General features: G+C 47.1%; 1 protein-coding gene across 6 annotated transcripts in view; it reads right to left on the bottom strand.

Annotated features, from left to right (window-relative positions):
* Window positions 1-25,338, bottom strand: part of akap6 (A kinase (PRKA) anchor protein 6) — a 1,059,704-nt gene that overhangs the window by 687,283 nt on the left and 347,083 nt on the right. For all 6 annotated transcript variants that reach the window (XM_072488434.1, XM_072488451.1, XM_072488470.1 and 3 more), the window contains one exon: window positions 18,251-18,502. In XM_072488434.1, coding sequence (XP_072344535.1) covers window positions 18,251-18,502 — 252 coding nt within the window. The remainder of the gene's footprint in view (window positions 1-18,250; window positions 18,503-25,338) is intronic.

Genomic DNA, 25,338 nt, shown 5'->3' with positions numbered 1-25,338 from the left:
GACTATGTCAGAGGCAACGATATCGCTCCTCCTAAAGAAGGAAAAAGACCCGCTACACTGCGGGTCATACAGGCCCATTTCCCTCCTGAATGTGGATGCTAAGATTCTGGCCAAGGTAATGGCAATGAGGATAGAGGATTGTGTCCCGGGGGTTGTCCATGAGGACCAAACTGGGTTTGTGAAGGGGAGACAGCTAAATACAAATATACGGAGGCTGCTAGGGGTAATGATGATGCCCCCACCAGAGGGGGAAGCGGAGATAGTGGTGGCGATGGATTCCGAGAAAGCATTTGATAGAGTGGAGTGGGATTATTTGTGGGAGGTGTTGAGGAGATTTGGCTTTGGGGACGGGCATATCAGGTGGGTACAGTTGCTGTATAGGGCCCCGATGGCGAGCGTGGTCACGAATGGACGGGGGTCTGACTATTTTCGGCTCCATAGAGGGACGAGGCAGGGATGTCCTCTGTCCCCGTTATTGTTTGCATTGGCGATTGAACCCCTGGCCATAGCACTGAGGGGTTCCAGGAAGTGGAGGGGAGCACTTAGGGGGGGAGAAGAACACCGGGTATCTCTGTATGCGGATGATTTGTTGCTATATGTGGCAAACCCAGCGGAGGGGATGCCAGAGATAATGCGGATACTTGGGGAGTTTGGGGATTTTTCAGGGTATAAACTGAACATGGGGAAAAGTGAGTTATTTGTGGTGCATCCGGGGGAGCAGAGCAGAGAGATAGAGGATTTACCATTGAGGAAGGTAACAAGGGACTTCCGGTACCTGGGGATCCAGATAGCCAAGAATTGGGGTACATTACATAGGCTCAATTTAACACGGTTGGTGGAACAGATGGAGGAGGATTTCAAGAGATGGGACATGGTGTCCCTGTCATTGGCAGGTAGGGTGCAGGCGGTTAAAATGGTGGTCCTCCCGAGATTTCTTTTTGTGTTCCAGTGCCTCCCGGTGGTGATCACGAAGGCTTTTTTCAAAAGAATTGAGAAGAGCATTATGAGTTTTGTGTGGGCTGGGAAGACCCCGAGAGTGAGGCGGGGATTCTTGCAGCGTAGTAGGGACAGGGGGGGCTGGCACTACCGAGCCTAAGTGAGTACTACTGGGCCGCCAATGTTTCAATGGTGTGTAAGTGGATGGGAGAAGGGGAGGGAGCGGCGTGGAAGAGATTGGAGAGGGCGTCCTGCAGGGGGACTAGCCTACAAGCAATGGTGACTGCGCCGTTGCCGTTCTCACCAAAGACATACACCACAAGCCCGGTGGTGGTGGCTACATTGAAAATTTGGGGGCAGTGGAGACGGCATAGGGGAGGGACGGGAGCTTCGGTGCGGTCCCCGATAAGAAACAATCATAGGTTCGTTCCGGGGAGAATGGATGGGGGATTTGGAGCATGGCAAAGAGCTGGGGTAGTACAACTAAGAGATCTATTTGTAGATGGGACGTTTGCGAGTCTGGGAGCGCTGACGGAGAAATATGGGTTCCCCCAAGGGAATGCATTTCGGTATATGCAATTGAGGGCTTTTGCGAGGCAACAGGTGAGGGAATTCCCGCAGCTCCCGACACAGGAAGTGCAGGATAGAGTGATCTCAGAGACATGGGTGGGGGACGGTAAGGTGGCGGACATATACAGGGAGATGAGGGACGAGGGGGAGATCATGGTAGATGAGCTGAAAGGGAAATGGGAAGAAGAACTGGGGGAGGAGATTGAGGAGGGGCTGTGGGCTGATGCCCTACGTAGGGTAAACTCATCGTCCTCGTGTGCCAGGCTAAGCCTGATACAATTTAAGGTGCTACACAGGGCGCATATGACTGGAGCACGGCTTAGTAAATTTTTGGGGGTAGAGGATAGGTGTGCGAGATGCTCGAGAGGCCCAGCGAATCACACCCACATGTTTTGGTCATGCCCGGCATGACAGGGGTTCTGGGTGGGGGTGGCAAAGGTGCTTTCGAAGGTGGTGGGGGTCCGGGTCGAACCAAGCTGGGGGTTGGCTATATTTGGGGTTGCAGAAGAGCCGGGAGTGCAGGAGGCGAGAGAGGCTGACGTGTTGGCCTTTGCGTCCCTTGTAGCCCGATGCAGGATATTGTTAATGTGGAAGGAAGCCAAACCCCCGGGTGTGGAGACCTGGATAAACGATATGGCAGGGTTTATAAAGTTAGAACGGATTAAGTTTGTGTTAAGGGGTTCAGCTCAGGGGTTCACCAGGCGGTGGCAACCGTTCGTCGACTACCTCACAGAAAGGTAGAGGGAATGGAAAAGAAGTAGACAACAGCAGCAACCCAGCGGGGAGGGGGGGGGGGGGGGGGAAGGGCGTGGGGGGAGGAATCGGACGGACTCTCAGGGATGTTATTGTATATGTATAGGTATTTGGTATATGTAATTGTATATTGGATTGTTGGATTGTATTTTTGGAGAGTATTTGTTTTGGACAAGGCAGTTGCCATTTAGTTTTGTTTTTTTGTTTATATATTACTTATTTATTTGTTTAAAACTGGCCACGGTTATTTATATTGCTTTATTGTTGTGTAAAAGAAACACTACGTATTGTTATGTTTGGCCAAAAAACTTGAATAAAATATATTTTTTTTTTAAAAAGGAAGGGGTGGGTCGGGCAGGTTTTTCACTCGGGGTTTGATTCGAAAATGAGGGGAGTGGCAATTTTTATGAGCAAAAAAATGATATTTTTGAGTGAAAAGGAGATGAGGGACCCTGGTGGGAGATATATGATTGTGAGTAGGGAATTGGAAGAGATACTGGTGGTATTGGTAAATGAGTATGCCCCAAATTGGGATGATGTGGTTTTATGAGGGGGTTGCTGGCAGCGATCCTGGATTAAGCCACGCACCAGTTGATCATGGGAGGAGATTTTAACTGTGTCCTAGAGCTGAGAGTGGATAGCTTGAACCCCAGGTCGATGGGTAGGATCCAAATGGCAAGGGAGCTGGGGGGATTTATGGAGAGGATGGGTATGGTGGATCCATGGAATTTTCAGAAGCAAGGGGGAAAGGAGTATTCCTTCTTTTCACACGTCCATAAGGTGTATTCGAGGATTGATTACTTTGTAGTCAGTCGGGAGATTTTGGTTGGGGTGGAGGGAGTAGAGTATGTGGGGATAGTTATCTCAGACCATGCTCCCCAAGTTGAATTAGAATGGGGAGGTGTCGGCGGACATATTTTGGGAAGAAGGCAGTGGTCCGGGGGGGAAATTATTTTGTTTAAGCCTCTTGTGAATAGGGAAAGGAGGGAGGAACATGACGATCTAGTGAGCGAGATAGTGGAATGGACAGGGAATATTCGAGGGTGCCCACCGTGGAGGGATTGGCGAGGAGGAAAAGGTTGCAGGGTCAGTTTGATAGGCTGACAACAGGGGGGGCATTAGGGCAACTGTGCAGAGATGTACAACAAAACAATAGCCAATCTCTGGCGAAGTGGTCTATCAGATTGATTTTTCATGGCATTCTTGAATGTTTGAATGGCCCTCTCAGCCAGACTGTTCGAAGCTGGGTGATAGGGGACTGTCCTTGTGTGTCATATGTCATTTTTCCCACAAAATGATGGAAATCATCGCCAGTGAAGGGGGTGCCATTGTCCAAATCCAAGCCCACGAATGCCAAATACCTGATGCACGGCATCTGCAGTGGCCACAGAGGTCTCTTGAACTGATAGCCAGGTAGAGTGGGCATCCACCAGCACCAAAATCATCTCGTCCATAAATAAGCCCGCATAATCAATGTGGATCCAGATCCACGGGTGACCTGGCCATTCCTACGGGTGAAGGTTGACAGAAGGCAGCAAAGATTGCTGCAATTTACAAGGGTAGCACTGTTGTACTAGTTCTTCAACGGCTTTATCTATGCCTGGTCACCAGATGTAACTGTGTGCCAACATTTTCATCTTTGTCTGCCCTGGGTGGGTGCTATACGACTGGTGAAGGAGGATCCCCCTGGCCTGAGGGATCCCCACAGAGTTAAGTCATCTTCACATGTCAATTCGTCCTGACGAGTGAAGTAGGGCCTCAGCTGTTCAGACTTCTCGGAACGCCAGCCAAACTGTATCATTCGTTTGACCTTTGATAGAATAGGGTCTATTTGGGTCCAGCTGCAGGTGTGCCCAGTGGGCACTGGCAGAGTGTTGAGGGAGTTTAAGGTTAGAATGATCTCCTGGGGTACAGGTAGCAGCAGAATGCTCTTGGGTAGGGGCAGGCAACTTAATGCATCCGCATTAGCAATTTGCATCCAGGTCGGTGCTGTAATTGTAACTAGGGCTCATTGCTGCACTCTTGCCGAGGCTATGGGCAGTTTGGGCTTATCTTCCCTTAACAGGCCCAGGAATGGCTGGTGGAATTTCTTCACACCAAGTTTCACTGCTAAGCCCTCCTTCTCAATCTGGGCATGGTTTTGTTCTGCTTCAGAAAGCGTCCTTAAAGCAAAGGCGATAGGGCGTTCCGAGCCATCTACCATAAAACAACCCCTGTATCCATAAGGGGACGTGTCACAGATCAGCATAATTGTTTCTCAGGATCAAAATTCACCAAGTGTTTTGACGACTGTCAAAGGCTTTCTCTTGAGGCTTCCACCATTACCACCACTGTTTCTTCCTTACTAGTTGGTGTAATGGTACCAATGTTGTGGCTAGATTCAAAATAAACCTTCCTTAGTAATTGGCCATACAAAGGAAGGACTTAAACTCGCTTACATTTTTGGTGAAGGGACATCTCATATGGCCTTGACCTTTTCTTCCAATGAGTTCAACCCTGTCGCATCAATGTGAAATCCTAGGTCCGTCACTTCTGAGGCCTGAAAAGTACATTTTTCACATTTTAGGTGGACCACTGCATCATAAAACCTCTTTAACACTTCCTTTAGGCGAGCCATGTTTTCTTCTGGTATAGTGCCAATGACTAGCACACCATCCATCATGGGGTGAACCATCACCTTGGGAATTCCCTGGAGGAGAGTTTCCATTGTGTGCTGGAAGATAGCGCAGGCTGAAGCAATGCCAAACGGCAGCCTGGTATACTGGAAGAACTCTTTATGGGTATTGATTGTAGTGAACGTCTGAGACTCTTCATCTAACTCTAGTTGAAGGGTGGCGTGACTAAGATCCAAATTTGAATCGGTAAAGTCCCTCGTCAGCTTGGCGTAGAGGTCCTCAATTCGGGAAAATGAATACCGATCACTCTGGCCAGCTTGATTTACTGGGCGTAATTCTCCAGCCGCACCCACCTGGGGCGACAGGAGAATCCCACCCGACGTCAATAGACTTTTCCATTGTCTGCATCTCACCCGTGGCAATCTTGCAGTAGACGGGGTGGGAGAAGTCAGCCCATTGTCATCTCACAGTCCCCACAAATCCTTATCGACCAATCAGGTTTAAGGGCAGGGACTATCAACCATTCTGAAAACTGAACTGACTTGATTATATCTAGACAAATATATGAATAGGGTGGGAATAGAAGGATACGGACTCCGTAAGTGCATATGGTTTTAGTTTAGGCGGGTACCATGGTTGGCGCAGGCTTGGAGGGCCGAAGGGCCTGTTTCTGTGCTGTATTGTTCTTTGTTCTATATGCACCTCTTCCAGTCTCTAGCTCTGCTTCAACCTTCTCCTTCTGACGCAATCTGTATGGCACTGGTCTGCTCTCAAAGAACTTTGGTGTTGAATCCGGATTCACAAATATCTTGGCTTTTACGCCTTTAATCCAGCTCAATTCTTTGAGGAAGCTGTCTTCTTATCTCCTTAAGACATCTTGGAGGACATCGTCAGATATTTTGAAGATTTCCAGCCAATTGAGCCTAATCTTTTATAACCAGTCTCTTCCCAACAGACTGGGTCCATGTCCTCCCACAACAAACCTTCTCGCTGTAGTCCACTGCGATATTTGTTGTTCCGATGATCTTCAAAACGTCCCCGATGTATGTCAAAAGCTTGGCTGTAGTATTCTTCAAGCTGAAAGACTGTGTTGCTGCACCCAGATATTGGAAGGTCTGCCCGCTCACTATGGTCAGCAAGCCGCAGTGTTGACTTCCATTTTAAGGGGTCTTTCATCGACCGTTAAGACAATTTCAATTGGAGCCGTCTTATTTCATTGGACTGCATTGCATGTTCTTCTTCAGAGCTCTGCCCCACTATGTTCCGTGGTGCTGTGGACTGCTGCTGCTGTTTTTTTCTGCATTGACGCACTTTTCCTCATGCAGCAACGTGCTTGAATGTGTCCCCTTTGGTTGCAATGGAAGTACACACACTCCCAAACGTGACAGGATCCTGAGGATGGTTCCCCCTGCAACGATAGCAGTCCACCTCTATTCGGTTTAACGCCCCGATTCTTTTCTCGCTCCTTAGGTTCTGGTCTGGTCCCAAGGACCGTGTCTCGGGATTACTCCCCGTGCCACGTGCCAGTGAGGCTAGAAATAGGAAGATAGAGCAGATAAACACGTGGCTAAACAGCTGGTGTAGGAGGGAGGGTTTCCATTATCTGGACCACTGGGAGCTCTTCCGGGGCAGGTGTGACCTGTATAAGAAGGATGGGTTGCATCTAAACCGGAGAGGCATAAATATCCTGGCCGCGAGGTTTGCTAGTGTCACACGGGAGGGTTTAAACTAGTATGGCAGGGGGGTGGGCACGGGAGCAATAGGTCAGAAGGTGAGAGCATTGAGGGAGAACTAGGGAATAGGGACAGTGTGGCTCTGAGGCAGAGCAGACGGGGAGAAGTTGCTGAACACAGCGGGTCTGGTGGCCTGAAGTGCATATGTTTTAATGCAAGGAGCATTACGGGTAAGGCAGATGAACTTAGAGCTTGGATTACTACTTGGAACTATGATGTTGTTGCCATTACAGAGACCTGGTTGAGGGAAGGGCAGGATTGGCAGCTAAACGTTCCAGGATTTAGATGTTTCAGGCGGGATAGAGGGGGATGTAAAAGGGGAGGTGGAGTTGCGCTACTTGTTCGGGAGAATATCACAGCTATACTGCGAGAGGACACCTCAGAGGGCAGTGAGGCTATATGGGTAGAGATCAGGAATAAGAAGGGTGCAGTCACAATGTTGGGGGTATACTACAGGCCTCCCAACAGCCAGCGGGAGATAGAGGAGCAGATAGGTAGACAGATTTTGGAAAAGAGTAAAAACAACAGGGTTGTGGTGATGGGAGACTTCAACTTCCCCAATATTGACTGGGACTCACTTAGTGCCAGGGGCTTAGACGGGGCGGAGTTTGTAAGGAGCATCCAGGAGGGCTTCTTAAAACAATATGTAAACAGTCCAACTAGGGAAGGGGCGGTACTGGACCTGGTATTGGGGAATGAGCCCGGCCAGGTGGTAGATGTTTCAGTAGGGGAGCATTTTGGTAACAGTGACCACAATTCAGTAAGTTTTAAAGTACTGGTGGACAAGGATAAGAGTGGTCCGAGGATGAATGTGCTAAATTGGGGGAAGGCTAATTATAACAATATTAGGCGGGAACTGAAGAACATAGATTGGGGGCGGATGTTTGAGGGCAAATCAACATCTGACATGTGGGAGGCTTTCAAGTGTCAGTTGAAAGGAATACAGGACCGGCATGTTCCTGTGAGGAAGAAAGATAAATACGGCAATTTTCGGGAACCTTGGATGACGAGTGATATTGTAGGCCTCGCCAAAAAGAAAAAGGAGGCATTTGTCAGGGCTAAAAGGCTGGGAACAGACAAAGCCTGTGTGGCATATAAGGAAAGTAGGAAGGAACTTAAGCAAGGAGTCAGGAGGGCTAGAAGGGGTCACGAAAAGTCATTACCAAATAGGGTTAAGGAAAATCCCAAGGCTTTTTACACGTACATAAAAAGCAAGAGGGTAGCCAGGGAAAGGGTTGGCCCACTGAAGGATAGGCAGGGGAATCTATGTGTGGAGCCAGAGGAAATGGGCGAGGTACTAAATGAATACTTTGCATCAGTATTCACCAAAGAGAAGGAATTGGTAGATGTTGAGTCTGGAGAAGGGGGTGTAGATAGCCTGGGTCACATTGTGATCCAAAAAGACGAGGTGTTGGGTGTCTTAAAAAATATTAAGGTAGATAAGTCCCCAGGGCCTGATGGGATCTACCCCAGAATACTGAAGGAGGCTGGAGAGGAAATTGCTGAGGCCTTGACAGAAATCTTTGGATCCTCGCTGTCTTCAGGGGATGTCCCGGAGGACTGGAGAATAGCCAATGTTGTTCCTCTGTTTAAGAAGGGTAGCAAGGATAATCCCGGGAACTACAGGCCGGTGAGCCTTACGTCAGTGGTAGGGAAATTACTGGAGAGAATTCTTAGAGACAGGATCTACTCCCATTTGGAAGCAAATGGACGTATTAGTGAGAGGCAGCACGGTTTTGTGAAGGGGAGGTCGTGTCTCACTAACTTGATAGAGTTTTTCGAGGAGGTCACTAAGATGATTGATGCAGGTAGGGCAGTAGATGTTGTCTATATGGACTTCAGTAAGGCCTTTGACAAGGTCCCTCATGGTAGACTAGTACAAAAGGTGAAGTCACACGGGATCAGGGGTGAACTGGCAAGGTGGATACAGAACTGGCTAGGCCATAGAAGGCAGAGGGTAGCAATGGAGGGATGCTTTTCTAATTGGAGGGCTGTGACCAGTGGTGTTCCACAGGGATCAGTGCTGGGACCTTTGCTCTTTGTAGTATATATAAATGATTTGGAGGAAAATGTAACTGGTCTGATTAGTAAGTTTGCAGACGACACAAAGGTTGGTGGAATTGCGGATAGCGATGAGGACTGTCTGAGGATACAGCAGGATTTAGATTGTCTGGAGACTTGGGCAGAGAGATGGCAGATGGAGTTTAATCCGGACAAATGTGAGGTAATGCATTTTGGAAGGTCTAATGCAGGTAGGGAATATACAGTGAATGGTAGAACCCTCAAGAGTATTGAAAGTCAAAGAGATCTAGGAGTACAGGTCCACAGGTCATTAAAAGGGGCAACACAGGTGGAGAAGGTAGTCAAGAAGGCATACGGCATGCTTGCCTTCATTGGCAGGGGCATTGAGTATAAGAATTGGCAAGTCATGTTGCAGCTGTATAGAACCTTAGTTAGACCACACTTAGTTAGACCATGCTGACTTATGAAACTTACTCTTGTGGTTCTTGTGGAGTATAGTGTTCAATTCTGGTCGCCACACTACCAGAAGGATGTGGAGGCTTTAGAGAGGGTGCAGAAGAGATTTACCAGAATGTTGCCTGGTATGGAGGGCATAAGCTATGAGGAGCGGTTGAATAAACTCGGTTTGTTCTCACTGGAACGAAGAAGGTTGAGGGGCGACCTGATAGAGGTATACAAAATTATGAGGGGCATAGACAGAGTGGATAGTCAGAGGCTTTTCCCCAGGGTAGAGGGGTCAATTACTAGGGGGCATAGGTTTAAGGTGAGAGGGGCAAGGTTTAGAGTAGATGTACAAGGCAAGTTTTTTACGCAGAGGGTAGTGGGTACCTGGAACTCGCTACCGGAGGAGGTAGTGGAAGCAGGGACGATAGGGACATTTAAGGGGCATCTTGACAAATATATGAATAGGATGGGAATAGAAGGATACGGACCCAGGAAGTGTAGAAGATTGTAGTTTAGTCGGGCAGTATGGTCGGCACGGGCTTGGAGGGCCGAAGGGCCTGTTCCTGTGCTGTACATTTCTTTGTTCTTTGTTTTGTTTTGTCTGGTTCTGCGCTGTGCTTGTTGATCCCGCTGTGGACCTCGCGGCCATACCATCCCATACCTGGTTAACCTCCCCTTCAGCCACACTTTGGAGCTCAGCGGCGCCTTTTTCAGCACACTCAGTCACCTGAGCTATCTCTATCACTTTTTCAAACACAATTATGGGCTCTGCCAGAAGCTTCTTCTGGATAGCACGGGCAGCACGGTAGCACAGTGGATAGCACTGTTGCTTCATAGCTCCAGGTTCCAAGGTTCGATTCCCAGCTTGGGTCACTGTCTGTGTGGCGTCTGCATGTTCTCCCCATGTCTGCGTGGGTTTCCTCCGAGTGCTCCAGTACCTTCCCACAAGTCCCGAAAGACGTGCTGTTAGGTAATTTGGACATTCTGAATTTTCCCTCTGTGTACCCGAATGTGGCGACTAGGGGCTTTTCACAGTAACTTCATTGCAGTATTAATGTGACAATAAAGATTATTATATTAAGGTTATGGATCCCACAAACCAGCTGGTCACACAACATGTCTTTAAGCGTGGTCGCAAACTCCGTGTTCAACGAGTTGGTTAAGCCTGGCTCAGTCAGACGCTTCATGGTCCCTCAAAGCAGAGTTAAACTTATAACGTTGGAGGATAATCGAGGCCTTGAGTTGAAATGTTCTTTAACCAATTTCACTATCTGGCCAAAGGTCTTTGAGTTGGGTGCCTCCATGGACGTGAGGGTCCTAATCAAATTATACATTTAGGGCTCGCATTCTGCTTGTCCTTGCCTGTAATCTTGTTCCCTGTAAAGAAGAGCCAGAAGAGTTCAATCTACTGACTCCATGACTCAACCGCTTGGTCAACTGGGTCTGTTTTCCCAATGATAGGCATTGCCACACACGGTTTAAATTATTCTGACTCTTGCTGGAGCTTCTCAACTGTTCCTTCTTTCCCTTGATTCAGGATGACTGTTGGGTGCGATCAAAAACTTTTACCTCATTGCCAATGTGGTGGCTGGAGACAGGTTCTGGAGGCTTCCAATGGCTAACAAAGGGGCTTATTGATAAACGGCAAACGCAGTTAGATAACAAGCACACTATACAATGGGTTTTTATACTTCAGCTCCCTTGTCCACACTGCCTGGGGTCCTGCTCCCAGGGTCCTGTGCAAACACCCCATTGGCTGTGATTTGCACGCTCCCAAGCGATTGACCCCGAGCCGATCATGTGGTCCATGGATCCTGTCCCCTTAAAGGGGCCGTGCTACCACATCAACCCATTAGTTTGATATCAATAAGAAACAAATCATCACTATATGACCACTTAGAGATGGGCACATCAGACATGCCCAACAAGGCTTCTGAAAAGATGGTCCTGTCTTACTAAGCTGGTCGTAGTCTTTTGTATGAAGTCACCAAGGTAGTTGTATGTGGAAGATATGGTCAACATTGGCTTCTTAGATTTCCACAAAGCTTTTGACAGAGTACCACTTAAGCGACTTCCTCAGGTATGATTTGTAATTCACTGCACTGAATTGAGAATTGACTGAAAGCACATCGGCAGAAAGGCTGTAATCGAGGGTTTGAACACCAGTCACCACTGGTGTTCTACAGGGATTGATTCTTTGCTCACTTATGGCCAACACAAGTTTACACCTTTTACACTGCATCGCATGCATAATCATACGGAAATAGGGTGGGCATATTTTCAAGATACAACACGCACCTTGATGAACTGGCACCTTAACTCAATTTAATACAGCCAGCGATTCAGTAACAGCCAGGTGGGCGTGCAGTTTGTACATGGGTACCTTGGGTGACTGGCTGTGTGGAGTTTGCATGTTTTCCCCGTGTCTGTGTGAGTTTCCTCCCACAGTCCAACAATGTGTTAGTTAGGTGGATTGGCCATGCCAAAATTGCCCCTTGGTGTCTAAAAAGGTTTGTTAGTGCTCTTTGGGGGGGGTTTAAACTGCCCCGTAGTGTCTAAAAAGATTTGTTAGTGCTCTTTGGGGGGGTTTAAACTAATGCAGCAGGGGCATGGGAACCTGGATTGTAGTTTTAGGGTACGGGAGAATGAGAGTATAGAGGTCAGGAGCACAGATTTGACGTCGCAGGAGGGGGCCAGTGTTCAGGTAGGTGGTTTGAAGTGTGTCTACTTCAATGCCAGGAGTATACGAAATAAGGTAGGGGAACTGGCAGCATGGGTTGGTACCTGGGACTTCGATGTTGTGGCCATTTTGGAGACATGGATAGAGCAGGGACAGGAATAGATGTTGCAGGTTCCGGGGTTTAGGTGTTTTAGTAAGCTCAGAGAAGGAGGCAAAAGAGGGGGAGGTGTGGCGCTGGCGGAGAGGATGCTAGATGGGGACTCATCTTCCGAGGTAGTATGGGCTGAGGTTAGAAACAGGAAAGGAGAGGTCACCCTGTTGGGAGTTTTCTATAGGCCTCAAAATAGTTCTAGGGATGTAGAGGAAAGGATGGCGAGGATGATCCTGGATAAGACCGAAAGTAACAGGGTAGTTATTATGGGAGACTTTAACTTTCCAAATATTGACTGGAAAATATATAGTTCGAGTACATTAGATGGGTCGTTTTTTGTACAGTGTGTGCAGGAGGGTTTCCTGACACAATATATTGACAGGCCAACAAGAGGCGAGGCTGTTGGATTTGGTTTTGGGTAATGAACCAGGCCAGGTGTTGGATTTGGAGGTAGGAGAGCACTTTGGGGACAGTGACCACAATCCGGTGACGTTTACGTTAGTGATGGAAAGGGATAAGTGTACACCGCAGGGCAAGAGTTATAGCTGGGGGAAGGGCAATTATGATGCCATTAGACGTGACTTGGGGGGGGATAGGTTGGAGAAGTAGGCTGCAAGTGTTGGGCACACTAGATAAGTGGAGCTTGTTCAAGGATCAGCTACTTCGTGTTCTTGAGAAGTACGTACCGGTCAGGCAGGGAGGAAGGCGTCGAGCGAGGGAACCGTGGTTTACCAAAGAAGTGGAATCTCTTGTTAAGAGGAAGAAGGAGGCCTATGTGAAGTTGAGGTGTGAAGTTTCAGTTGGGGCGATGGATAGTTACAAGGTAGTGAGGAAGGATCTAAAGAGAGAGCTAAGACAAGCAAGGAGGGGACATGAGAAGTATTTGGCAGGTCGGATCAAGGAAAACTCAAAAGCTTTCTATAGGTATGTCAGGAATAAGCGAATGACTAGGGTAAGAGTAGGACCAGTCAAGGACAGGGATGGGAAGTTGTGTGTGGAGTCTGAAGAGATAGGCGAGATACTAAATGAATATTTTTCGTCAGTATTCGCTCAGGAAAAAGATAATGTTGTGGAGGAGAATGCTGAGACCCAGGCTATTAGAATAGATGGCATTGAGGTACGTAGGGAAGAGGTGTTGGCAATTCTGGACAGGCTGAAAATAGATAAGTCCCCGGGGCCTGATGGGATTTATCCTAGGATTCTCTGGGAGGCCAGGGAAGAGATTGCTGGACCTTTGGCTTTGATTTTTATGTCATCATTGGCTGCAGAAATAGTGCCAGAGGACTGGAGGATAGCAGATGTGGTCCCTTTGTTCAAAAAGGGGAGCAGAGACAACCCCGGCAACTATAGACCGGTGAGCCTCACGTCTGTAGTGGGTAACGTCTTGGAGGGGATTATAAGAGACAAGATTTATAATCATCTCGATAGGAATAATATGATCAGGGATAGTCAGCATGGCTTTGTGAAGGGTAGGTCATGCCTCACAAACCTTATCGGGTTCTTTGAGAAGGTGACTGAACAGGTAGACGAGGGTAGAGCAGTTGATGTGGTGTATATGGATTTCAGTAAAGCGTTTGATAAGGTTCCCCACGGTAGGCTATTGCAGAAAATACGGAGGCTGGGGATTGAGGGTGATTTAGAGATGTGGATCAGAAATTGGCTAGCTGAAAGAAGACAGAGGGTGGTGGTTGATGGGAAAGGTTCAGAATGGAGTTCAGTTACAAGTGGCGTACCACAAGGATCTGTTCTGGGGCCGTTGCTGTTTGTCATTTTTATCAATGACCTAGAGGAAGGCGCAGAAGGGTGGGTGAGTAAATTTGCAGACGGCACTAAAGTCGGTGGTGTTGTCGACAGTGTGGAAGGATGTAGCAGGTTACAGAGGGACATAGATAAGCTGCAGAGCTGGGCTGAGAGGTGGCAAATGGAGTTTAATGTAGAGAAGTGTGAGGTGATTCACTTTGGAAGGAATAACAGGAATGCGGAATTTTTGGCTAATGGTAAAGTTCTTGGAAGTGTGGATGAGCAGAGGGATCTAGGTGTCCATGTACATAGATCCCTAAAAGTTGCCACCCAGGTTGATAGGGTTGTGAAGAAGGCCTATGGAGTGTTGGCCTTTATTGGTAGAGGGATTGAGTTCCGGAGTCAGGAGGTCATGTTGCAGCTGTACAAAACTCTGGTACGGCCGCATTTGGAGTATTGCGTACAGTTCTGGTCACCGCATTATAGGAAGGACGCGGAGGCTTTGGAGCGGGTGCAGAGGAGATTTACCAGGATGTTGCCTGGTATGGAGGGAAAATCTTACGAGGAAAGGCTGATGAACTTGAGGTTGTTTTCGTTGGAGAGAAGAAGGTTAAGAGGAGACTTAGAGGCATACAAAATGATCAGGGGGTTAGATAGGGTGGACAGTGAGAGCCTTCTCCCGCAGATGGAAATGCCTGGCACGAGGGGACATAGCTTTAAACTGAGGGTAATAGATATAGGACAGAGGTCAGAGGTAGGTTCTTTACGCAAAGAGTGGTGAGGCCGTGGAATGCCCTACCTGCTACAGTAGTGAACTCGCCAACATTGAGGGCATTTAAAAGTTTATTGGATAAACATATGGATGATAATGGCATAGTGTAGGTTAGATGGCTTTTGTTTCGGTGCAACATCGTGGGCCGAAGGGCCTGTACTGCGCTGTATCGTTCTATGATCTATGAAGGTTTGGTGGGGTTACTCGGTTGCGGGGATGGGGTGGGGGGGTGGGCCTGGGTGGGGTGCTCTTTCAAAGGGTGAGTGCGGACTTTATGAGCCAAGTGACCTCCTTCTGCACTGTATGGATTCTGTGTCTGTCACTGTGCATTCTCTCCTTCAAATTCCAGCATCTCAACAGTACTATCTATCTGTACAACAAAATAGCATAAAATGGTACATGAAGAACATAATCTATTTCCTAGTGAAATGAGTTTCTGCAGATGGCTTACATGCCCAAGTATACTTGATGGATCTTATGGACCCACCTACTTGGACAATGATGGCACTGGATAGACCACCTGATGCACAGGCTGACCCACTTATATGTTTATGTTTACATACACCATTCTGTCTTTAATCTCCTCTCCTTTAAGCTGCCTAAGGACAAAATTAATTCCTTGGAAAATATCTAACCTCCAAGTTTAGAGTTTAAAATTGAAAGTTAAATTCCCTGCAATGATTGGAAGCGGAAAAGGAAAGAAACAAAAATAAATCAAACAATAAGGCAGGATTGACAAAACAATATAATATAAATCATGTGCGAGTGTGATAACCCTCACGAGGACATTGGGGTATCGCTGATTGATCTCCCCGTGGGCTTCATAGAATACGGGTTGCCGTAGTGAGCGGATGGAGGCCCACCCAGCTGGGGCTCTTTCGCGGGACCTTTAAATGAAGTTCTCCGACCCGGACCGGCAGTTCCCGATAGTCCTGGGCTGCCAAGTTTGTTTTGTGTGCCGTAGTAGTGACTTTATTTTCAGTTTAAAATAAACCAGTTTGGCCTTTCACTCTGCATCTCCCAGAATTATTACAGCAAGCAACTCACAAAACAAAAACCATAACTCCCAAAACAAGTTCATAAACCCTTAAGAAAATTCACTGTAAAGATCCAGGAAGTAAGTTTCTAAACCCACTTGTTTTAATTTTGTTTAGAATGAAGAGAGCACGGGAAAATATTGTTATGGTCCATTTTGGGGCATTGTGATGTGTAAAAAAAGTCCAGTCCAATTACGGCGGGTGGAATGCAAACTTAATCTTGTTTCCTTATCTACATGATTGCAGTATGCACAACCCAGCATGGAACATGCTGCTGACTGGTTCAACAGCAGGTCTAGCAGTCTCAGTGCCAGCACATACTTAAGCCAGCCTGCGCCTCTTGCATGCTGCCTGACTCTCTTAAAGGGCAGCTGTACACATTGTACAGCGGTTGAATAGAAGCTAAAGTACACAAAACGGACCAGCAGATGAGAGAGAGGTTTTGCTGGCTTCTGATAATGGCACTGGAGGCCTTAGTTCAGGAAGTGGAAAGTAGGTGAGATGCAATGTTTCCCAAGGAGATGAGGGGGGACCCCTGAGAAGAGAATGAGAAAGAGAAGAGGCGCTGATGGCCTGGTAACCAATTCCTGAAGTCTGTCCCAAGGACCTGAAAGCAGTGCTAAAAGACGTTCAATGACCTGGCACAGGTGGTGAGATGCTGCCATGAGGGAATACCAGTAGCCCCATAGATGGCAAATCTGCTGCCTTTCTCATGATGACAAGCATTTGTGCTCCCACCATTAACACTCCACCAGTGTCCATGTTCATAGAATCATAGAATTTACAGTGCAGGAGGCCATTCGGCGCATTGAGTCTGCATCGGCTCTTGGAAAGAGCACCCCACTTAAGCCCATGCCTCTACCCTATGCCTGTAACACAGTAACCCAACCCAACCTTTTTGGACACTTAGTGCAATTTATCATGGCCAATCCACCTAACCTGCACGTCTTTGGACTGTGCGAGGAAACTGGAGCACCCAGACACAGGGCGAACGTGCAGACTCCGCACAGACAGTGACCCAAGCCAGGAATCGAACCTGGGACCCTGGAGCTGTGAAGCAACTATGCTAACCACTGTGCTGCCCAGCCTTGTGGTGTGTCTGCCAGCCAACCCAAACTGCTGCAGCCCACAAGGCCCAGAGCTGCTCGAGGTTGTCTTCCAAAGCCACCCACAATCTCCCCAGTGAAGGTCGGCAGCCTTCCACCAGCGATGTGGCATCCACTGTGGTAGCATTATGCAGGGACACTAGGACGGACAATGACACCTGTAAGACAGGCACTGTGATATGAGGATGACACCTTAAGAGGACCAGAGACTCAGTATCCAGTCAGTTTGTCTGAAGGTAAGGGGACCTGGATGCCTCCTCTCTCAATCCTTATTCCTCTTTTTTTCTCCTCTTCCTTTTGCACCTACTCCTCTTGTCTTTGCACACTGCTTTCTTTATATGCTGCTGGTGTTCCATTCCAAGCCTAAGTGGGAATGCAATTATAGTCCCCATTACTGAAGCAGGTTCCCTCCTGACATGCCCCTCCCCGCAACTCCTCCCATTATCAGGATCCAGCACTGTTCACCTGAAAATTCAGAAAACAAGCAATGCTCCTCCAAAAAACAGAACACAATGTTTGCACTAACCTTGCACCAGTGAATCTAACTCACTTCACCCGGAAATGTGATAGTTAGCTTTTTAAATAATTCTAGTGTAGTGGGAGGGCTCCTTGGTGCAGCTGGACCCATGGTCAGCTCGGAGCTAGAGGGTGCTAACTGGGCCTTCATGGTGCAAAATGGCACATCATGCATCAAATCAGTGTTGGAGGCTACTTGACACCATGATCCTCCCTCTCTGCATGTTTACGGCTGCGGCAGTGCCCTGTCCATCAGAGTAGGCTGCGCTGCAAGTGACTGGAAGCGTCCCGGACAACCTTTTTTTAGATCGGAGCTTCTGTAGTGCCAACACCAGCCAGAAGGAGCCCAGTCACTATGCCTCTGGGTGAACTGTTGCCAAGAACCAAGGTGAAGATTGGAAAATTGTCGAGCTTGAAGCACAATAAGGACCGGCTGGTGACAGTAACGCAAACCCATCAGAAACTCCAGTCACGTGACATTACATCATTTCCCCTAAAGTGTGAGAACTGAAGATGGAGGCGAGGAAAGATTTGGCAAGCTTAGCTGAATTTCTGAGTTGGCGTGGCTAGGCTGATCCATAAATTGTTTTGGATTATTTGAGATGGACTTTTTAAGTTTCCAGAAGGCATTGGGGGTCACTTTCACCTCCCCTACCTGGGCTGTTGATGAGTCAAGCAGATAAGCCAGGAGTGGCAGAATCCATTTGATTTTCACCCCATTAAAATAAATGAAGGTGAAAATCACCCAAGTGTTTTTAAAAAAAATTAAAATGTAAGTTTGTGCAAGGAAAAGGAGCTATATGTTATTTAAAGTTGCTTTCTTGCTTGAGGAGGAGAACATCTAAACAGGTAAATATCATTTTCAATCCAATGGCATGACAAATAAGTAGTACAATGGCATTTACATGATGCATTGACTTGTTGTGGTGAGGATTAAGTCACCACATCTGCTCAACTTTTTTTGGGGTTGCTTAATACCAAACCCTTTCTTCTGAGCTCTGTGTCAAATATAGTCATTATGCCCAAATCCCAAAATGAAATCCAGTACCATCCACAATAAAACTGTGTGTGTTAAACCAACTCCAAGGAGGATTAGGTAACTTAAATTTACTCCTCTGTAAAAACCTTCCAATCAAATTCAAACTAGTGCGTAATAAGAGCCCGTAATTTCTTACCTCTTTTCGGTCCTCACTAAAAGCCTGAAGAATGTCAGTCTGCCTTGTGTAGTTTCCGTTTGAATCCTGAAGACCCTGTAGGATTCTCTCACGAAGCACAAGAACTGATACGCGTAGCTGGTGCCACAAAAGCTGAACTGTATGGATGTCCACCAGGATATTGACAGAGTAGGAGAGAAGCTTCAGTGAAATTTCAGTCTCTAGCAGGGCATGGATCAGCTCCACATGATCGGAAATATCTTCACAAATATCCTGCAGGGAGCGAAAGAAGATAACTTACAGAATCACTCACAATGCTGGGACACTAATCATTTTCATTTTCTCATATGCCTTTCTCTTCAGGGTACTCCTGTGTGATTACTGTGAGGAAAAGAATATCACAAATCTTTGATTTGCATTGTAGAGCAACTCAGTGTTTGTTCCCGGGTCTGCTTCTCAGAATTAAAAAATAAATAAATTTAAAGGAATGGGAAGGAATTAAATTATCTTTAGACTTTGTATTTCAGGGTTCACCAAATGAAGAACCAGTTTTCTATGCATGCATGAAAGTCTATGGCTACAGTTTGCAGGCCTTGCAAGCTACCATATTGAAGTGTAATAGCATTGTTTCAGTGTTAATATTTTTTAAAGAAAACTTTTTTTCTGCTGGAAGTATATGCAGATGATGTGAACCACTTAACTGGCAAACATGGTTTAGAAAACCTGGTAGAATTATTGATCTTCAGGTGATGAAGATACATGAAAATCTAAGTGCTTAAAGGAGATTGATCAAATTTTCACAATTACACAAGCACAGAGAACTCAAATTGTAATCAATGAGTGTTTGTAAACAAAAAACGCTGAGATCACTGGACAGGAAGCTTTTACATTACAGATACAATAACAGATTAACAAGCTAAGTACCTCGCACTTAAGATTCATTACTTTGTAAAATGAATTTTCCACCATTTTTGCATAATTTCCATGTTAATGCTGAACATGAGCTTATAGATTTCATAGAATTTACAGTGCAGAAGGAGGCCATTCGGCCCATCGAGTCTGCACCGGCTCTTGGAAAGAGCACCCTATCCGAGGTCCACACCTCTACCCTATCCCCATAACCCAGTAACCCCACCCAACACTAATGGCAATTCTGGACACTAAGGGCAATTTTAGCAAGGCCAATCCACCTAACCTGCACATCTTTGGATCTTTAGCTTATTTCCACTACACCTGAAGAATTTAATGTAACTCCTCAAAACAGCAACAATCTCCTTTAAGGTACCATCCAGTGCAATCCACATTTCATACATCTTAAATTTAGCTGCAACCTTCCATTTACAACACTACAATATATTTTTCTCCCTTACCTCAGGGAAGACATCATTGTAAATTTTAAATTCAGACTTTAATTCTATAACCCAATTAACATGGCTTACAGGAACACAACAATGAAAGTGGTTATTTCTCTTCAAATTATTTCTTCAACCTCATTCCCCCCCCCCCCCCCCCCACCTGCCTACTGCTACTTCCCTCATTAGAGTTCAATGATTCCCATCTGCCTTCACCTGGAAACTTAGATAGCTAACTCCACATTCTAACACCCACACCAGGTATATATTTTTGCAAAATATCCACAAAATCTCTAAAAGAACATTATAAAACATTTCAAAATGGTCATTCCAGAAAGTGCAATGATATTCAAATTCTCTACATGGATCATGTTGCATTCTGAAATGCTTCAATACAATTGTGATGATTGTAATATTTACTTTATACATTCCATGAGTCATACAGCCTGAGGGGTTCCACACAATTGTCAGCCCCTCAATCCACTATGGCTGAAAGGTCTTAGACAGTGAGACAACTCTTCAAGCAGGAAAACCAACAGATTTTGGACAGACCAAAGAGCATCTTTCACCAAGGTGATGTTCCTCCAGCTGCAAGTCATATTTGTCTCGGTGCGTGTTCCTGGGATCAGCCTGTCGAACACAGAACCCGAGTCACAGAACTGCACGGGATGAACTTCAACATAAAGCTGCATCTCTCTCCAGGCCTTCCTTGCAAAGGCACATTCCAAAAGGAACTGTTTATTCCATGCCACAGCCACTTGGAGGGCAACGTGCAGAGGGGGTGAGACTCCGGGCATGTAGGAAAGATCTGATGGGAAGGGCCTTTTTCACCAAGCTATGTCTTGGTGCTTGCTGGAGAGTTCTGGCAATGAGGCATTCTGACAAATGACATTGACAGTCTACTAAAGGAACCATCTGATAGGATCCACCATCTCCGTTTCCCACAGGGCTTCTAGGATATCATGCGCAGACCACTGCCTAATGGATTTGTGGTTAAAAGTATTTCTTTGCATAAACTTTTCCATGAAGGATAGGTGGTACCCACACAGTCCAACTGAATGGAGCGTTCTGTGACATTGCCGCCAGACCATCCTCCGCAAAACAGGAGGACAGTTGAACCTCAGCACATAGTGATGCTTCTACGCACAGCTTGACGCAGCCACAGAAATAAATGGCCATCAGGATGAGGGTGATATTGGCTATGTTTATATTCCCCCTTTATTTAGATGTTTTTACAGCATGGGCAAAATTCTCCGGTATCGGCTCGATGTCCGCCGACCGGCGCAAAAAACGGTGCAAATCAGTCCAGCATCGCGCCCCCCCAAAGGTGCGGAATCCTCCGCATCTTGGGGGGCCAAGCCCTAACCTTGAGGGGCTAGGCCCGCGCCGGACTGATTTCCACCCCGCCAGCTGGCGCGGAAATGACATTGCCGGGCAGCGCATGCGCGGGAGCATTAGCGGCCGCTCACGGCATCCCCGCACATGCGCTGTGGAGGGAGTCTCTTCCGCCTCGGTGGAGACCGGTGGGGGCGGGATTCACGCCAGCCCCCGGCGATTCTCCGACCCGGCGGGGGGGTCAGAGCATCTCGCCCCATGTCTCTTTGAGCATGGTCCAATTTGACCTCCAGATGACGCAGAAGGTAGCTCAGGTGATCGCCACAGTGCAGGAGTGAGGAATAGGCCAGACCTGCGCCACATACAGCAACATTGAGAGTGCCTCACACCTGACGACCAAGTTCTTATCCACAACGGAGAGGCAGCTTTGTTCCCACATGACCAGTTTTTGCTTTTACCATAGCTACTCACTCCTTCCAGTTTCTAGCGCATTTCCTGGTCTTTCCAAACCATATCCCCAACACCTTCAGGCAGTCTGACTTGACAGTGAAGGGGACAAAAGATTGGTTAACCAGTTCCCTAAAAAAACCTGGCCTTAATCTTGCCACAATTCACCTTGGCTCCCGAGGCCAGTTCAATCAGTCTGCACATCAAAAACGGTTCGAGCAGAAGGTGGTGACATTGTTCATGTACGGGAAACTTTGACCTGAGTGCCTTTACTACCTGGGATCATCACTCCTCATGGCCAAACCCATCCTGATGGTCTCAGCAAAAGATTTGGTGCAACATTTGATTGATTTAGAAATTGTTATATATTACATTACATTTCATATTTGTGGCAGTGATGTTATTAAAAACCCTGGTTTAAACTGCATACAGGCAGTGTGTCTACTAAAGCTGTAATTAGGAAGTCGTAAAAGGTGAGGTAATTATTGATTTTAACCATTTACTTGTATACAGAGAGGTGGCTAATGGAGCATTGTATATATTTTGGGTAGTTCCTTGGAATGTAGATAATTTATGAGGGACATTTTAGCCCCAGCTAAGCAGGTCATGGAACATAGTGGGATATAGATTATGTAATTAATGAGAGGAGCCAGGACTGTCGGTAGTTTTGCAGTCAGTTATAAGATTTGAAGTTGAACATTAGTTTTGCCAAATGCTGTTAGGTCAGCAGTTTGCTACAGGATTTGAGTCTGACAAGACAGAAGTGTACTGGATTTGCTCTTGAAAGGGTCCCTCTCTCGAAAAGTATCTACACAGATAAGCAAGTAACCTGCTTTGGAAACTTTATTTACAAGTGGCATTTCATAGAATTTACAGTGCAGAAGGAGGCCATTCGGCCCATCGAGTCTGCACCGGCCCTTACAAAGAGCAACCCACTCAAGCCCACGCATCTACCCTATCCACGCAACCCAGCAACCCCCACTTAACCTTTTTGGACACTAAGGGCAATTTATCATGGCCAATCCACCTAACCTGCACATCTTTGGACTGTGGGAGGAAACCGGAGCACCCGGAGGAAACCCACGCACACACGGGGAGAACATGCAGACTCCACACAGACAGTGACCCAGCCGGGAATCAAACGTGGGACCCTGGAGCTATGAAGCAATTGTGCTAACCACTATGCTACCATGCATAGTACATTTGAACTGTATTGGATTGCACTCAATACATTTGAACTGTATTGGATTGCATAATTGGAATCAGTTGCAGGTTAGATAGAAAGTTCAAGATTTTCCTTTTATTTAAGAAATGTTTGGTTTGCACTGAGTGCTGAATTTGGTGCTTTTTGAGTGCTATAGTAAGAGTTTGGTGACCGAGGGAGTTTGGTGAGGAGGGAGTAAGGTGCTCCTTTCATTTTGTTTCTGACATTTCCGCAAAGAGTGCGAAGAGAGCCAGGAGTTTACAGAAAGTGTAGCTGACTGGGAGCAGAGTCGGAGGGCGGAGATCTAGTTAGTCCACACAAAGAACAAAGACAAAGAACAAAGAAATGTACAGCACAGGAACAGGCCCTTCGGCCCTCCAAGCCCGTGCCGACCATACTGCCCGACTAAACTACAATCTTCTACACTTCCTGGGTCCGTATCCTTCTATTCCCATCCTATTCATATATTTGTCAAGATGCCCCTTAAATGTCCCTATCGTCCCTGCCTCCACTACCTCCTCCGGTAGTGAGTTCCAGGCACCCACTACCCTCTGCGTAAAAAACTTGCCTCGTACATCTACTCTAAACTTTGCCCCTCTCACCTTAAACCTATGCCCCCTAGTAATTGACCCCTCTACCCTGGGGAAAAGCCTCTGACTATCCACTCTGTCTATGCCCCTCATAATTTTGTATACCTCTATCAGGTCGCCCCTCAACCTCCTTCGTTCCAGTGAGAACAAACCTAGTTTATTCAATCGCTCCTCATAGCTTATGCCCTCCATACCAGGCAACATTCTGGTAAATCTCTTCTGCACCCTCTCTAAAGCCTCCACATCCTTCTGGTAGTGTGGCGACCAGAATTGAACACTATACTCCAAGTGTGGCCTAACTAAGGTTCTATACAGCTGCAACATGACTTGCCAATTCTTATACTCAATGCCCCGGCCAATGAAGGCAAGCATGCCGTATGCCTTCTTGACTACCTTCTCCACCTGTCCACACGGCAACTATATTCTGTAAGGTAAGAGGGGATGGAGGCTAGTCCAGTTGCATGCTCCTCCTGTAGGATGTGGGTGGTGAGGGATACCACTGGTGTCCCTGCTGACTATACCTGCGGGAAGTGCACCCAACTTCAGCTCCTCAAAGACCGTGTTAGGGAACTGGAGCTGAAGCTGGATGAACTTCGGATCATCCGGGAGGCAGAGGGGGTGATTGAGAAGAGTTACAGGGAGGTAACCACACCCAAGGTACAGGACAAGAATAGCTGGGTTACAGTCAGGGGAAAGAAAACAAAAAGGCAGACAGTGCAGGGATCCCTCGTGGCCGTTCCCCTTCAAAACAAGTATACCGTTTTGGATGCTGTTGGGGGGGGGTGACCTACCGGGGGAAGGCCCTAGCGGCCAGGTCTCTGGCACTGAGTCTGGCTCTCGGGCTCAGAAGGGAAGGGGGGAGAATAGAAAAGCAATAGTTGTAGGAGATTCAATGGTTAGGGGAATAGATAGGAGATTCTGTGGTCGCGAGCGAGACTCCCGGAAGGTATGTTGCCTCCCGGGTGCCAGGGCCAGGGATGTCTCGGATCATGTCTTCAGGATCCTTAAGGGGGAGGGTGAGCAGCCAGAAGTCGTGGTGCACATTGGTACCAATGACATAGGTAGGAAAAGGGGTGTGGAGGTAATAAACAAGTTTAGGGAGTTAGGCTGGAAGTTAAAAGACAGGACAGACAGAGTTGTCATCTCTGGTTTGTTGCCGGTGCCACGTGATAGCGAGACTAGGAATAGGGAGAGAGTGCAGTTGAACACGTGGCTGCAGGAATGGTGTAGGAGGGAGGGCTTCAGGTATTTGGATAATTGGAGCGCATTCTGGGGAAGGTACTTGCAGGCACGGAGATGGGTTGAAGTGTGTATACTTCAACGCAAGAAGCATCAGGAATAAGTGGGTGAACGTAAAGCATGGATCGGTACTTGGGACTACGATGTGGTGGCCATCACGGAAACTTGGATAGAAGAGGGGCAGAAATGGTTGTTGGAGGTCCCTGGTTATAGATGTTTCAATAAGATTAGGGAGGGTGGTAAAAGAGGTGGGGGGTGGCATTATTAATTAGAGATAGTATAACAGCTGCAGAAAGGCAGTTTGAGGAGTATCACCCTATTGAGGTAGTATGGGTTGAAGTCAGAAATAGGAAAGGAGCAGTCACCTTGTTAGGAGTTTTCTATAGGCCCCCCAATAGTAGCAGAGATGTGGAGGAACAGATTGGGAAACAGATTTTGGAAAGGTGCAGAAGTCATAGGGTAGTAGTCATGGGCGACTTCCCAAATATTGAGTGGAAACTCTTTAGATCAAATAGTTTGGGTGGGGTGGTGTTTGTGCAGTGTGTCCAGGAAGCTTTTCTAACACAGTATGTAGGTTGTCCGACCAGAGGAGGGGCAATATTGGATTTAGTACTTGGTAATGAACCAGGGCAAGTGATAGATTTTATTAGTGGGGGTGCATTTTGGAGATAGTGACCACAATTCTGTGACTTTCACTTTAGGAATGGAGAGGGATAAGTACGTGCAACAGGGCAAGGTTTACAATTGGGGGAAGGGTAAATACGATGTTGTCAGACAAGAATTGAAGTGCATAAGTTGGGAACATAGGCTGTCAGGGAAGGACACAAGTGAAATGTGGAACTTGTTCAAGGAACAGGTGCTACGTGTCCTTGATATGTATGTCCCTGTCAGGCAGGGAAGAGATGGTCGAGTGAGGGAACCATGGCTGACAAGAGAGGTTGA

Source organism: Scyliorhinus torazame, chromosome 2 (genome assembly GCF_047496885.1).
Source record: "Scyliorhinus torazame isolate Kashiwa2021f chromosome 2, sScyTor2.1, whole genome shotgun sequence".
Taxonomy (NCBI): Eukaryota; Metazoa; Chordata; class Chondrichthyes; order Carcharhiniformes; family Scyliorhinidae; genus Scyliorhinus; species Scyliorhinus torazame.
This window is presented reverse-complemented; position numbering and strand designations above follow the sequence as displayed.